This window comes from Prunus mume, linkage group LG5 (genome assembly GCF_029339155.1).
Source record: "Prunus mume cultivar Tortuosa linkage group LG5, ASM2933915v1, whole genome shotgun sequence".
NCBI classification, from domain to species: domain Eukaryota; kingdom Viridiplantae; phylum Streptophyta; class Magnoliopsida; order Rosales; family Rosaceae; genus Prunus; species Prunus mume.
In genome coordinates, this window is record NC_142702.1 from 11,912,750 (window position 1) to 11,927,546 (window position 14,797).

Here is a 14,797-nt window from a genome sequence, read left to right on the forward strand (position 1 = left end):
GCTCACAAACATTCTCCAACTGGAATTACTCCAAAATTCGTCCATTTGATTATATTTTGCTCCAGAGGAAGTCGAAAGTCCTATATTGGAAATATAATTCAAAGTATCAAAATTCTTCCAACATATTAACCAAAATATACTAAGAATGAGGTTAAATATATAATATAAAATCGACTCATCAAAATACCCCCAAACTTAGCTTTTTGCTTGTCCTCAAGCAAAACAAGACTTAAACAAAATTAAAAACTTAACAAACTAGACATCTAGCTAACACTTTAACCAGAACAGAATTTCCACCTTCAAGTTGCAATCCATAGAAAATTTTAAAAACTAGAACATCCGTTCAATAGGTCCAACTAATCCCACCACAGAGCCTAAACTATTTAGAATCAATTAGAAAAGAATTCACAAACTTCCTTCGGTGTAAAGTGAACCATCATAGTTAAGGAGACTCGATAAAAACCCTTATCTCTCATCCCTTTTATTCAAACTTCACACACTTCACACATTTTTTTTTTCTTTTTTTTTTTTGACTCTTTTTTTTTTTTTTTTTTTTTTTCAGTAATAGTAGCAGTTGTGCAATGTCGGTTCCCTTAATCTTTCGATCCAACCCATGTAACGAGCTTTAGGTTAATGACTCCCAAACCACTAAGGCTTTAGGGCATTAGGTGTAGAACACCCCTAAGGACTTATTAACTCAAGCTGAAACGGCTACGGAACCAACTAACCACCCTGCCTCATGCCAAAACTCTACCGTTTTACTCAAGAATCACTGCTGATTAGGCAGGACTGGCCCGGTTACTAGCAAAGCTTCGGGTGAGGCAATTATTACTTTATAACACATAATAACTTTTTTAAATAGAACAAAAATTAAAACACACTGGGACAAACAGTAAGTATTTCAATCTTACTCCCCACAAACCATGTTGGTGTGATGTGCAATTTTCAAAGTATAATTCATAAATTAGTGTCTAAGCAACAATAAACAGAAAAGACTCTATTGTGGGACTAATCTTCACCATGTCTATTTGTTCTAATGTTTAAAATAATTTATGGATATTAACTTTAAAACGAAAATTTTAAACAAGACTCAAAAAAATGAAAAATCTAAAATTTACTTTCCCACCCCCAAACTTAAATCACACATTGTCCTCAAGGTGTGAAAATTAAACAGAAGAAACAAGAATAAAAACAAAACAACGAATTCCTAGAAGACGGAGAATGAAAATGAAAAGATAAAGGAGCAGCCAAAGAAGTAAAGTAGGAGAGAAAAAATAAAATAAAAATAACAGAAAAGAACATAAAACAGAAAACAGAAATTAAAAGAAAAAGAAAAGGAAAAGAAATAAAAGAAAACTAACACACCAGGAGGCCAGGGACGCTTTGGTGAGTCGAACGCTGGACCAGGGAGCTGGGTTCGTGCAAAGAGGCACTGACCAACTCCTCCAACCCCACGCTTTTGTCATATGTGAGCAACAGATACAATATAATGGGATAGTAGCTGCGGTGTCAGTTCCTTTTCACAAACTGAGCTATCCACTCCGTCTCCTCTGTTTCTTCGTCATTTCTCTCAAACCCACAGTCCCTCTCGTCTTCTGTAAACTCCGAAACCAGCAGCTCTTTTTTCCTCACCATCCTCCATAACTCCGTAAGGTGGTGATTGATTGGACCGGAACAAAGCTATCTCATTGTTACCCATTCTTCTTCCCGGCACCCACTTGTGGCTATCCCAGAGACACGCGGATCTCCTTTGCCCATCCCCATCTCTATTGGTTGCGAGAAAGTTAGAAAACGCAGCTCGTTGTGGCTCTCATCCAACTGAAGGTAAGAGTAATTCCAGAATTTGTTTTGGGTCCTGATTTGGGAGCTGTGGTTGATGTATAGATGTGTGTGTATAATTTCGACATGTGCACAGTGTAGGAAGGTTGCAGATCCAAGAGAAAGCAGTCAGCACACAAGCTCAAAGGACAAAACTGCACAAAGCCCTGAGGACCCCCAATCCGTGTAGCTCATAGGTATAATTTCGAATCCCTGCAAATGTTGTTGTTGGAAATTTGGTAGACTTGCTGCTGGGTGCATGATTCCAGTGTAGACTTGCTGCTGGGTGCAGGATTCCAGCCTAGGATGTTTTTGCTTTTGATGTGTGCTGCTGATTGTTGGTTGTCCTGCATTGAATCAAATATGTGTTAGGAGTAGAAATAAAAACATCTGGGGAAAGAAAACAGCACAATTTTTTTATTTTTTTTTTGAAAATAAAAGAAGTAAAAATTGGGTTGCCTCCCAATAAGCGCTTTATTTTAAGTCTGTAGCTAGACATTGCAGAAGTCTGGTGGTCAAATCACCGGTTCCTTCAGAGTCAAAGACTCGGTTGCAGTGTCAAAGGGTGTGTCCACGTAGGGTTTCAGCCTGTGACCGTTGACCTTGAATGTGTTGCCTTCAGCTTCATTAGTGATTTGAACTGCTCCATGAGGAAAAACTTGAGTCACCAGGTAAGGTCCAATCCAGCGAGATTTTAATTTCCCTAGAAATAACTTGTGCCTTGAACTGAATAACATAACCTTTTTCCCTGGCCGAAATTCCTTCCGCAAAATTTTATTGTCATGAAATGCCTTAGTTCTTTCCTTGTAGATGCGAGAACTATCATAAGCACCTTGATGAATTTCCTCTAGCTCATTTAACTGCAATTTCCGCTTTTTCGCTTTTCCCTTGCTGAGCAACTTATCTGTATTTGAACTTGCAAAGCTGGCTTGAGCCATATTGTCTACCACATCAATGTGCATACATTCCTGCCGCTGTTCAGCAGGATGTTTTGCTCCTTCAAACAAATTAAAAACCACAGATTGGTCTTGAACTCGTAAAGTTAATGTTCTAGCTTCCACATCAATTAAAGTCCTAGCTGTTGCCATAAATGGTCTTCCCAAAATAATCGGAGTTTGCATGTCTTCATCCATATCCAAAACCACAAAATCTGCAGGAAGATAGAGATTATCCACTTTAATAATGAGGTCTTCAATAATTCCTCTAGGGTAAGCAACTGAACGGTCCGCCAGTTGTAGAATAACTGATGTAGGCTTGATTTCTCTGTGTCCTAGTCTCTGAAAAACAGAAAAAGGCATTAAATTAATACTTGCACCCAAATCAATTAAAGCACGTTTAAAATTAGAATTTCCAATTGTGCATGAAATTGTAAAACTCCCTGGGTCTTGTTTCTTTGGAGGCAATTTATGTAATAAAACTGCGCTGCACTGTTCTGTAAGAATAACTTTTTCAAAATCCACGAGCTTCTTTTTCTTTGTGCAAACATCCTTCAAAAACTTGGCATAAGATGGAATGTTCTTAATTGCATCAATCAATGGGAGATTGATCTGAACTTTGGCCAACGTCTTCATAAAATCTGTCAATTGTTGATCTTTAACTGTGGGCTTCAACCTTTCGGGATAAGGCATTGGAGGCACATAAACACGTTCTGCAGTTTCTGCAGCAATTTTTGCACTGTTTTCAGATCTGCCCATAGACTTTGTAGAATCTATAATAATATCGATTCTGCAAAATTTCCTGAATCTGTTTGTGGCTGTGATGCTGCCTGCGAATTTCCAACACAAATTTCACCTCTATTGTCATAACTTTTACCCGAACGTAGAACTCGAATTGCCTTACAATCTGCGCCTCCCCTTGGATTATTTTCCGTTTGGCTAGAAATGTACCGTGCTCTTTCTGAAACTTGGAATGCAATCGCCCCATTTGTTTTTCTATGTTTTTCACTGTTGCCTGCAGATTTTGGAATTCTTGACTGGTTGCATTTGCTAATTTTTCAATTGCAACCTCCCAAGCAGGCGCAGCAGTTTGTACTGTTGTTGAAATTGTGGCCTTGCAGGCTGATCTCTGTCCCACTTAAAATTAGGATGATCTCTCCAACCCGGGTTGTAAACATTTGAATACGGGTCATATCGTGGACGCTGAAAATTATTAAATGCATTAACTTGTTCCGCTGCAAATTCCGGATAAGCATCTTTATGCGGACAGCTCAAAAAATCATGGGTTGTCACATTGCAAATGCTACAGGCAGCTGGTAAAGGTTGCTGTACAGCAACCTGTGAACCTGGAATTCTTTGTAATAACATGTCAAATTTTGCCTCAAATCTTTCAAGCTTTTTCTCCATTTTTTCAATTTGTGCCGACATATATGGAGAACCATTAGATATCTCAAAAACAGACCTTGATTGTGGCTGCTCAACTGCCCATTGCTGTGTATCTGCTGCCATTTTTTCAAATAATAAACAAGCCTCTTGTGCATTTTTATCCTTGTATGATCCTCCGCATGAAGCGTTGACAAGAGTTTTTGTTGTCATATTTAACCCTCTGAAAAATATATGCACATGATCCGTACTGCTAATACCAGAATGTGGACATTTTCTATTCAACTCTTTAAACCGTTCCCACGCCTCATGAAACTCTTCATTTGGTTTTTGGGCAAAAGATAAAATTTGAGTTCTCATGTCGAGAGTCTTTGAAGCTGGATAATACTTGTTTAAGAATTTTTCACTGAGTTGGTTCCAAGTGCTAATGCTTCCAGATGGAAGTGTGAGGAGCCATCTCCTTGCTTGATCTTTCAATGTGTAAGGAAATAGACGAAGCTTAATAGATTCAGCTGAGAATCCTTTCACCAAAATATTCTTGCATCCCATTAAAAATTCTGCAATGTGCATGTTAGGATCGTCGGTTGATAACCCATGAAATGTAGGTAGAATACTCAACATGTGATGCTTGATTTCGAATGTAGACCCTTCTTCCACTGCTGGATATGTAATGCAACCTGGTATGTTAGTGGCATGAGCTGTTAAAGAATTACCCAAAGGATCACCAGCCTCTGGAATAACAAAAGCCATTGTTTCACTGTGCAGGTCCTCGAATATAAAGACCGCAGAAAAGTCCCTTGCAGTGAAGGAACCCACAGCAAATTTTGCTCCCTGTGTCTCCTCCTTAAAGATTGCTCAGGTTCGATCAAACGGAAACAATTGCTGAATCTGAACGTGTCTGACCATGCACAAATTGTAATCTGCACTTTGCCTTGTGATCTGCAAAAATAAATAAAAACGAAAATTATTTCTTTTCTTTTTTTTTTGGTATGTATGTACAACAATAATTAATGTAGAATCTGATTAGAACGAATTATTTTAAATAATCCCCGGCAACGGCGCCAATTTCTTGATAGGCTTTTTAGTACCTGCGCAAACAGGGTTAAAACTCCTACAAAACTTGCAAGAATGACAAGGTTATCGTAGTATAAATGATTCTCGCAAGGTCGTTCTCCGCAAGGATTATTAAATAACTCGTATCAACCAAATTCTAATTAATTATTGCAAAAGAGAAAGTTGAGATGTTTGATTTGAAGACCTTAAATTAAAAGGAATTTAACTAATAAAAATAAGGCAATATGCAAAATTAAAGCTAAGAGCAAGAGAAACAGTTGTGTTTTTAGAAATCAAATTAAGAAAGCACTAGGGATCCGCCGTCACCTTAACAATTCTATATCGTTCCCCCAATTACTTATGACCTATACATGCATATTTCGAAGGTTAGGTATTCCTAATATATGCCTACTTGGACCCCCAACATAGAGCGTATATCACACATGCAATCCGTCTGTGGTATTCAGATCAAATCTAAACATACATGACTCATTAAGTTCTATGAAACCTTTTGAAAAACCATGCAACCCTTAAGACGTGGTATTCATCCTAAGTGAACTTGCACATATTAATCACAAGAAGCCTTCGTCAATTTCAGGGACCGACCTCCGACCAAAACTGCATCAAATTACTTTTCTAAACATCCTAATGGTGATCAAGCATCAAGACACTTAGATAGTTTAACCCAGTGATGAATAATTCGAAAACCCGCATGCATATAATCATAAGCAAATTGGACAGAAACTACATATTCTTGCTAAGGCTTGTGGCCTCACCCTAGCAAAAGAGAGTTAGTTACGCATGTTCACAATTGAAATCCAAGAAAATATCATTAAGAAGAATAAGAATGAAAACACTTGAAAGTCGCAAAAATCCAAAACCCTAGCAATTGCTCCAAAAGCCAAAAAGAAATAAAAAGAAGGAAGTCCCCTAAATTGCTGTGAAAAATAACTTAAATACCTCCTAAAACCTAGCTACCCAATCCCCACAGGGAAACTAAGTTAAAATAAAATAATACTAGGATATAAAATCCAAATTGGATTAGGAGAATCTGCCCAAATCTGCCCAGGAACGTTTTGGTCTCAAATCTCCTCCAAATCTGGCCCAAGATAGCTCGTTTTAAAGATAAAAATATTCCGAACACTTCTCCAGAAGGCCACGAATCCATCCGAGGTCATCTTGGGCTCCAAAAACGCAATAAAAGCCCAAAACGTCACTATTCCAGCATAGCGCACTGCTCCTTCATTTATTCGCCAGGAAATCATCGCTTGGTGGAAAAGTCTGATATTTTGATACGATCAAGCTAAGTGGCTCACAAACATTCTCCAACTGGAATTACTCCAAAATTCGTCCATTTGATTATATTTTGCTCCAGAGGAAGTCGAAAGTCCTATATTGGAAATATAATTCAAAGTATCAAAATTCTTCCAACATATTAACCAAAATATACTAAGAATGAGGTTAAATATATAATATAAAATCGACTCATCATTCCCTATGCAGGTTCAGTCATGTTTATGATCAACTTTGCGAGATTCCCACAAACGGCGCCAACTGTTGGAGCAGGATTTCTTTCAAGAAGAAATACCGCATGTGTTCTTGATCAAGTCCGACGTTTCCTTGGTTGAAAGAGAACTCCAGATTACGTTCCCGAAGTCGAACGATGGAAATGGGGTGAGTACCTGCAAAAGCCACTCCGACGCTCAAGTCAGTTTTGCGCAACGTACTCTTAGTGTTCAATTGGATTTTTCATACCTTTGCTGGAGGTCTAGTTGGGTTTTTATAACGCTCCGAGGTATTGGGTTTAGCCCCACTTCCCTAACTTTGCGCATCCCATCCTCCACTTCGTGGTAATGGTATCAGATGAGTGACTTGCGTCTCCCTTGTTCCGCACTCCTCTAGTGGGAGGGGAGGGAAGTTCGATCATCCCACGTCTTTTAGTTGTGGCATATGGGTTAGGCCATGATGCGTTAGATTTGGTCCCCACAAACTGAAATTCTCTTTATGTGTTGTAATAATTTCAAAATGGTTGCTTATAATGCTTATAGATTGATCCTAGAAGCTCATCAACATCTAATGTAGTTTTAAGTATTGCAATTTTCTTGGTACTGTATAGAGCATTACTCACTACTTCCAACAATATTGTTTGTCTATTATTTTGCTCCAGCATAGATGTTGAGATATTTAGAATGATCTGTCTTAGTGTCTATCTCTGAACATATAATTCAACTTTCATTAACTGGGTTCACAAATGAGTGCGCTTAGGAACCTTGGCCTGAATGTTGTCAAGGCCAATGTCTATTTGGATTCTTCTGGAAAGCACAACATTTTGCCATCACCAGAGCGTGAGTATGCTTTACAGATGGATGACCTCGTGGCCTTGTATTAAGTAGTTTTGGGTTGTTTCTATGCTATTGTTAATACTTGTCAATTTGCAATTGATTGCAATGATCTCTTTTCTGCTTTGTTCTGCTTCTTCGTCTGGCTTTAATTTTCTTTTCCTTGTTGTGCATAGATACTTCCATACTTGTGGTATTTTTGATTGCTGATTAGATTTATGTACTGCCAAAGTGCTTACTTCAATTGAGATATGATATATTCATATTATATCATCGTTTTCTAAGAGGTTCTATATGATGAAGTTCGTCCTTATTTCATGTGTTTCTAATGCAAAGTTATGGCACCTAAAAATTAGGGGGAAGCAGTATTCCTTTGTGGTCCAAGAATCAAGTTCCCAGTTAGCGATGGGAGCAGCATTTGGAATTGTGCCACCACAAGAACAGGTTATGGTGAAGGTACTTTGCCAATTATGCTCTTATTTATATTACACTAAAAAGAAAAAACTAAGCCATAACAATACAAATAAGTTTGGAATTGTGCTCTGCTGTCATTCTAAAGCTGCATGGATCTTTTTGCTAAGGTTAGGTTGCTGCTAAACAAGTTTATGTTTAAGAGTATTGGGGTCTCTTTCGTGTAGGTCCTTTCGACACCAACAACTTGGAAATGTGCAAGACAGTAGAGCTAAGTCGACCCAAGAACAAATTTATGAAGTTAACATCATATTAGTAGAATTTGTGAGCTCCATTATTTCTAATTATAGGTAGGAAGTATGTATGTGATAGAATAAAGATTGGTTGACTATGTAATAACTATTGAATCTTCAAGTTTTATGAAAGAAATAATTTTTTAGTGTATATATTCGTTAATAAAGCATTATAATTGGTTTTCTAGTTAAAATCGTTGTTTAGGATAGGAAACAAAAAACTAAAATGTAATAAAATGATGATTTTATTGGAAAAATCGTCATCTTTTTAACACAATACCGTCTTCTTTATATACAATCAACGACGCTTTTAACAAAACATCAACGTCTTTACCGATAAATGATGATGATTTTAACAAAAACCATCGTCTTTATATACAATCAACGACGCTTTTTAACAAAACATCAACGTCTTTACCGATAAATGATGATGATTTTAACAAAAACCGTCGTCTTTATCCATAAACAATGACGATTTTTAACAAAAGACTCTCGTCTTGACATTATAACAATGACGGTTTTACTAAAATCATCATCGTTATAGATAAACAATGATGATGAAAAGCCATCATAGATTGATATTCCAAAAGATGGCAGTCGATTTAATGACGGTTTTCGAAGCATCACAATGACGGTGGATCACCGTCGTCTATCCCCTTTTTTGTTGTAGTGACAATGACAGACGTATGACAACAATGATCAAATAAACCTGCAGACAATATGACTAGTCAACAACTAGTCATAGACCTATGAACATATAAGCATACACACAGATGCACAACATATCAAATATTTAAATCCCTGCAAGCCTAGAAGATAACTACATGACAACCTAGGCACTCAGAAGAACCCGTTAATCTTGGCATGCTAGTAATAACTAGATTGATAGGTGTGTGAACATTCATTAGCATTTCATATATAACTATTATTTTGAAGTTTCGAAGTTAAATATTACACATCCTGGAATTTAAAAATAGAAAGAGCTTGATTTCATGGTATGTGAAAATCTTGGAGTTTCGCCAATAATTGTAAGAAGAGACCTATACTGATCATAGAAAGAACAGATTCAGCAGATAACAGGTCATGGGTTCCTGGTCCTAAGTATTTTTTCGTGTAGAGTTCTTCAATACATCATTTTGGTTACTCATTCCTTAACAATTCTTAAATATTTGGGAAGAGGCTTGGTAGTATCTGATAAACTGATGGAGCTTGACGTGTGTTGAACTATAGTTTTCCGTTAAATTATTAGCTTTATTCCCGATCCCTTGCACTAAAGGATGCCATCTTTTGTACCATGTTTATCAAGTAGTAGGAAACCCGGATTTATTAGTGATTTCAATAAAAAAATTTCACCTCAGTCATTTTTGTTTATTGCTGCTGGTTTATATGAAGTTAAAGATTCCTGAAGGAACATGAAATGGGTTGTTAACAACCTGACATTGGTATTCGTAATTACAAACGATTATGAAATTTTTTTTTAAAAAATTTCTTTTTCAGAGTGCAATGATAGTTGTTTTTATCCAACATTATTCAGGTCCTTTTCTATTTAATGGCACCAATGCTAACCATTACAGCAGTAGGTTCCACCTGTAAACAATGTCAATTTGTTATGAATATGTGTTTCTCAGGTAATAATTTGCAGAGTTCTACAGATCTGTCGACATCTGGAGAGGCAAGTGAAACAACCCCGACAAAAACAAAGAAACTTTTTGTTACTGGTATGTTGCAACTTTTATTCTGATGTGAAACATAGTTGTAATGCTAACTATGTTTTAACTCTTTACTAGAGTTATCCGTTTTAATTTTTCAAAAGATCTCGATATTCTTCAATATGTGTAGCTTCTTTTTCCCTCTCATTGCATATTCACTTGAAATTGCTAAGAAGATTTTAGTTTCTGAACAGGCCTATCATTTTATACATCTGAGAAAACCCTCCGAGCAGCATTTGAAGGCTTTGGTGAGCTTGTTGAAGGTACTGCACTTTTTTTTTAAGCATAAAATGGGGTTTTCAATTTGATGGCAGTATATGCTCATTCTAATTAAATGTTTGCCTCAACGGTTAAAATAATAATGGACAAAATTTCTAAACGGTCCAAAGGTTATGCATTCATAGAATACACCACGGAGGAAGCTGCTAGTGCAGCACTCAGAGAGATGAATGGCAAGGCAAGTTTCAACATGCTTTACATGTTTATAAAACAGATCCAACACTCTGAAGAGGAAAGCTTAGCCTATTTTTTGTTGATGATTCTTGCAGATCATTAATGGCTGGATGATAGTTGTTGATGTTGCTAAGACTAGCCCTCCAAGATACAGCAGGGGTCAGAGCAGATCAGCAACCAGATGAAGGAGAGACATTTGTCACTAAGAATTGAATTATTTTGTGGCCAGCATCCTAAATATTGACATTGAGTTCATATAAGGAACTTTGTCAGTACCACAATATTTTTGCATCTTCAAAGAACTGACCTACATATTTTCTGCTGCAATGTTAAGAGCCCATGGGTAGAACTTGCTCCTAAAAAGGCTAGTAAGGAAGTGTGTGCTCTTAAACCATCCTAAAGATCCGCTATTTTTCGGTTATTTTTCCAAAGTGAGATCTCGAGTCCTAAAATGCAGCACAGTGGGGTTCAGCTGTTGGCTCCTTGTGCCCTTTCCCTTCTAAAATATGGCCCAAGAGGCCACCACAAGCTGCATAGTGATCTCATTTTTCCTCCCATTTGGGGCCTGGATAACGATGTAAGGCTCCAGGCAGGCCCTCACAGAATGCAGGCCAATACATCGAGAGTCAAACTTGGTAGTTGACTATTTAAGGACCACAGTCATTGGTTTAAAAGTTTAAGGACTCAAATGTAGACTTTTGAAAAATTCAGGGACCATTCATGATACAAACTCTAAATGTGGTGACTTTTAACTCATTTCATCTGCTCAAGTTATGAAGACTTTTAAATCAAAATAATTTGTTTGGCCTTCAAGTAAGTTTATTTATGGATACTATAATTATTATTTTTTATTATAGAGAAATAGTCCCAATAAGGTCACCAAATTTAGAAAAGATACACAACTTTCCAAGCGTTGCAACAAAATTATTGAATTTCAAAAAATCTACGTATTTTCTCGCATTTCACTTAATTTCAGTCATAGTAATAATCTACGCATTTTTGCGACCCCCTTTTCTAAGCTGTAAAATCTAACCTATTGCTTTGCATCGTGCTCATATATATATATATATAAGACTGCCGGTTTCTTCCACCCACAATATCACTTCATATCATATAGTTCTTTATTTTTCAACACATCCGAAATCTCTGCTTTTAAATGGAGAAGCAAACAGCCATAACCTCTTCTTGTCTCTTCCTTTTATACATCGCCACGTTTACAGGTTAGTGCTACAAAAACAAATATACATGTTCTTGATAATCATATATTAATTGTAGCCACAACTTATTATTTAGACAAAGAAAAATGTATTTATATTGTCATATTTACTCTTTGTCCCTTATTGCCTCTGATATATAATGGTAGAAGTTCTTGAAGCACATCATCACCATCATCGTCATAATCGTCATGGTTCTATGAAGCTTTTTGTTTTCGGGGATTCGTATGCTGATACTGGAAATACTGGAAAATCCGTGTCTGCTTCATGGAAGGAACCTTATGGCATCAATTTTCCGGGAAAGCCAGCTGGTCGATTTTCAGATGGTTTCGTGCTTACCAATTATATAGGTTCCTTTTCTTTCTCTCTTAAGAGTATTTTCCTCAGTCCAAAAATATATGTTAGATTATGAGTGTATGTTTGCCTCTATAGTTGAATTTTACTTTTTCTAGTATGTTTACATGTGAAATATTTGACAAGAAATTACTCTTCATAAATTATTTAAACATGGACAATCAAATATATATTATATAATTATTTTTAGGTCTATTTATTTGGAAAAATAAATTAAACCGTAACATTCATAAAATAAATTTTATAAAAAACACTAAAAAGAATTTAGACAAGAAAATCAAATATATATCTTTGGATTTACGTATTCACCATTAGAGCAAAAACTATATTTACACCATTCGGAGATGTAAAGTGGATGCTAAAGTGGCTTTACACTCTCGAAAATACACCACAAACTGTGTATGCTCTTACTACTAGATTGGGATTGAGAGTGCATGATTTGTTCTATATTTTAATTTGTAATTGCATTATTGTTTGTTCAAACCAAGTTCTAAAAACAAAAAGAAAACAAGAAAAAAACCAATATTTTATTTTATTTTTATTTTGTTTTATGAAATGCCTCTCTGAGATCTTGCAATGTAATGCAGCTTCCTTTTTGGGCGTAGGCTCTCCCGTGCCTTACACATTGAGAAAATTTGTGAAGAAATCAAAACTAGAGTCTGGGATGAACTTTGCATATGGAGGGACAGGTGTTTTTGATACAGTGTTTGGTGGACCAAACTTGACCACCCAAATCGACTTTTTCCAACAGCTGCTTGAACAAAAACTCTATAGTACCAAAAACGACGTTGTTAACTCGTCCATTGCTCTCGTATCAGTTGCGGGTAACGACTACGCTGCTTATTTTGGCAACCACACTGAGGTAAGTGGTTAAGCTAACTCTATCTGTTTGTTGACATGCATGCAATGTAGGCAAGTGGGAAAGCTTTTGTTTTTTCTTTAATAATTTAAGTGAGATGTGTGTACAACACATGATTTTCCTTAATAGATTATGTAACAGAGTTAACATATGGAGCCAAATCATAGATTTTAAAAAATCGAGATGACATCTCTTAAGTTTTTCTTTAATGTAAAAAAATGAAAAATAACGTATGAGTTCATGTGACATTTCTAAAATTTTACTTAACTATTATTATACCGCGTAATTATCGTATGTTCCTTGTCAATAATAACCAGATGTCATTGATAACATGATGGGCATTCATAGAGCGTGGGAACGCTTAAAGAAAACTCATATAACCATTGTTCTCAAATGTTTTTGAACTATGATTGTATCATTTTTGGGTTCATAGCATGGCCACAAATATACATTATACATACATGATATATTGCATTGTGAGGTGACTTGATGCTAACTTGATGGCACTCGTATCTTCCAAATGACAGGATTTCGCAGCGGCCACCAAATCCATTATTAAGCAGCTTGCTGTGGATCTAGAGCGTATACATGGGTTGGGAGTGAGAAAAATAGCTGTTACAGCAATAGGGCCCCTGGGATGTCTGCCCCGCATGACTTCATTTCTTTCATATCAGAATTGTAGTGAAGTTGCCAATTTGGTTTCAATTTTCCATAACCAGATTTTGCGTCAAAAAGTTGAAGAGTTGAACAAGGAGACTAAGAAATCTTCATTTGTAATCTTGGATCTTTATAACGCATCTCTGTCTGCAATTATGCTCCCAAAACACCATCAAGGTAATTAATTAATTAACTCTTTGTAATGAACCGTAATTTTGTCCTTTCTATAGCTACTAGCTTAGTATTACTTTTGGATATGTCACATTTAGTCATCATGTTGCTCACCACTTTTCTAATAGAGGTCGGTACGTACTGTTTATGTGGATCCCCCTCATCTGTATGTAAGGTGGTCAAGAAATGTGAACTCATGTACTACTTGAACTCTTTTTCGGATAGCAGGATACTCGACACTCCAGATTAATCCACTGAAGCCGTGTTGTGTTGGGGTGAGCAAGGAATACTCATGTGGGAGTGTGGATGAGAGTGGAGCAAAGAAGTACATTGTATGTGATAAGCCCAAACTTTCTTTCTTTTGGGACACGATTCACCCTTCGCAGAATGGCTGGCATGAAGTTTATTCCGCTATAAAATCTTCTCTTCGTCTATTGTATTTGTGATTTATTGTGTAGTTTAAATATTGGCCCTAGAGGGTTGGTTTACCCAATATATCATAATGATATAAAAGAGACTAATATGTGGTTGGATTGCTTGATAATTTATCAACTTCTTTGCATGAGAGAAGTACTAATTAAGCACAAATAGTGTGATTTTAACCTAGCTAGAGTTAGAAGTCAGCAGATAAGATATAAAGTTATCTATGTAAAACCTTAATTAGCATCCACGCTTAATAAATATGCATTCGCATATCTTCTTTGTGTATTAAAAAAAAATTGAAAACACATCCACAACAAGCTACAGTGACAGTCAGAGTCGGACTTGGGGTGGGCGAGAGGGGCCTTGGCCATGGGCCTCCAATTAAGGGGCCCCACATTTATATATATATATATATATATATATACTATTGTCCAATTTATTATTATAATAATAAAAAACAGAAACAACACGCGATTAAATTAGGTTCCTTCGTTTCCTCTTCCCAAAAGATTTTTTCTTTTCCCATGCAGAAACAGAAACAACATGTGCTTGAGGAAGACGATTCCTCTCCTAGTTAGTTTCTCCATGGAAGAACTCTATTTATTCCACCCATCTCATAATAATCCACCACCATATTTTTCTCCGTTTTCCCCATCTCTCTTCAATCCACCTATTATTTTCAGTTTCCCTCATCATTTTTTTCTCATATCATATTGTAAGAATCA

The 14,797-nt window shown here is 36.4% G+C and overlaps 2 protein-coding genes, 1 long non-coding RNA gene, 1 other non-coding gene and 1 pseudogene across 5 annotated transcripts in view; 4 read left to right on the forward strand and 1 right to left on the reverse strand.

Annotated features, from left to right (window-relative positions):
- Positions 1 to 1,540: 1,540 nt before the first annotated feature.
- LOC148916939 (uncharacterized) lies at positions 1,541 to 2,221 on the forward strand. Its single transcript, XR_016126899.1, has 2 exons — positions 1,541 to 1,824; positions 1,916 to 2,221. It is a non-coding gene; the product is annotated as an uncharacterized LOC148916939 (long non-coding RNA).
- A 112-nt stretch (positions 2,222 to 2,333) lies between these two features.
- On the reverse strand, positions 2,334 to 4,886 carry LOC148916940 (uncharacterized; annotated as a pseudogene).
- On the forward strand, positions 4,395 to 4,499 carry LOC148916941 (small nucleolar RNA R71). Its single transcript, XR_016127544.1, has one exon. It is a non-coding gene; the product is annotated as a small nucleolar RNA R71 (small nucleolar RNA).
- A 4,395-nt stretch (positions 4,887 to 9,281) lies between the features above and the next one.
- The window catches only part of LOC103331137 (organelle RRM domain-containing protein 1, chloroplastic-like), a 72,255-nt gene continuing 66,739 nt past the window's right edge, over positions 9,282 to 14,797 (forward strand). Inside the window, exons 1-4 of one of the 2 annotated variants that reach the window (XM_089052049.1) lie at positions 9,282 to 9,950; positions 10,136 to 10,203; positions 10,291 to 10,398; positions 10,490 to 10,757. In XM_089052049.1, coding sequence (XP_088908175.1) covers positions 9,782 to 9,950; positions 10,136 to 10,203; positions 10,291 to 10,398; positions 10,490 to 10,579 — 435 coding nt within the window. In that variant the 5' untranslated portion in view covers positions 9,282 to 9,781 and the 3' untranslated portion in view covers positions 10,580 to 10,757. Of the gene's footprint in view, positions 9,951 to 10,135; positions 10,205 to 10,290; positions 10,399 to 10,489; positions 10,758 to 14,797 lie in introns of those variants that run through there. The other variant, XR_016126898.1, reaches the window with a different exon arrangement.
- Positions 11,501 to 14,220, forward strand: LOC103331191 (GDSL esterase/lipase At5g03610-like). Its single transcript, XM_089052048.1, has 5 exons — positions 11,501 to 11,614; positions 11,758 to 11,958; positions 12,550 to 12,824; positions 13,349 to 13,655; positions 13,878 to 14,220. The coding sequence occupies exons 1-5, from the start codon at positions 11,551 to 11,553 to the stop codon at positions 14,093 to 14,095; spliced, it is 1,065 nt and encodes a 354-aa protein (XP_088908174.1). The 5' UTR covers positions 11,501 to 11,550; the 3' UTR covers positions 14,096 to 14,220.

Excerpts from the sequence above, each read along its gene's own strand:
- LOC103331191 (XM_089052048.1), top strand. The coding sequence starts at position 11,551 with ATGGAGAAGCAAACAGCCATAACCTCTTCTTGTCTCTTCCTTTTATAC. Across the intron at positions 11,615-11,757 it reads ATACATCGCCACGTTTACAG|AAGTTCTTGAAGCACATCAT; the intron begins GTTAGTGCTACA and ends ATATAATGGTAG. Across the intron at positions 13,656-13,877 it reads GCTCCCAAAACACCATCAAG|GATACTCGACACTCCAGATT; the intron begins GTAATTAATTAA and ends TTCGGATAGCAG.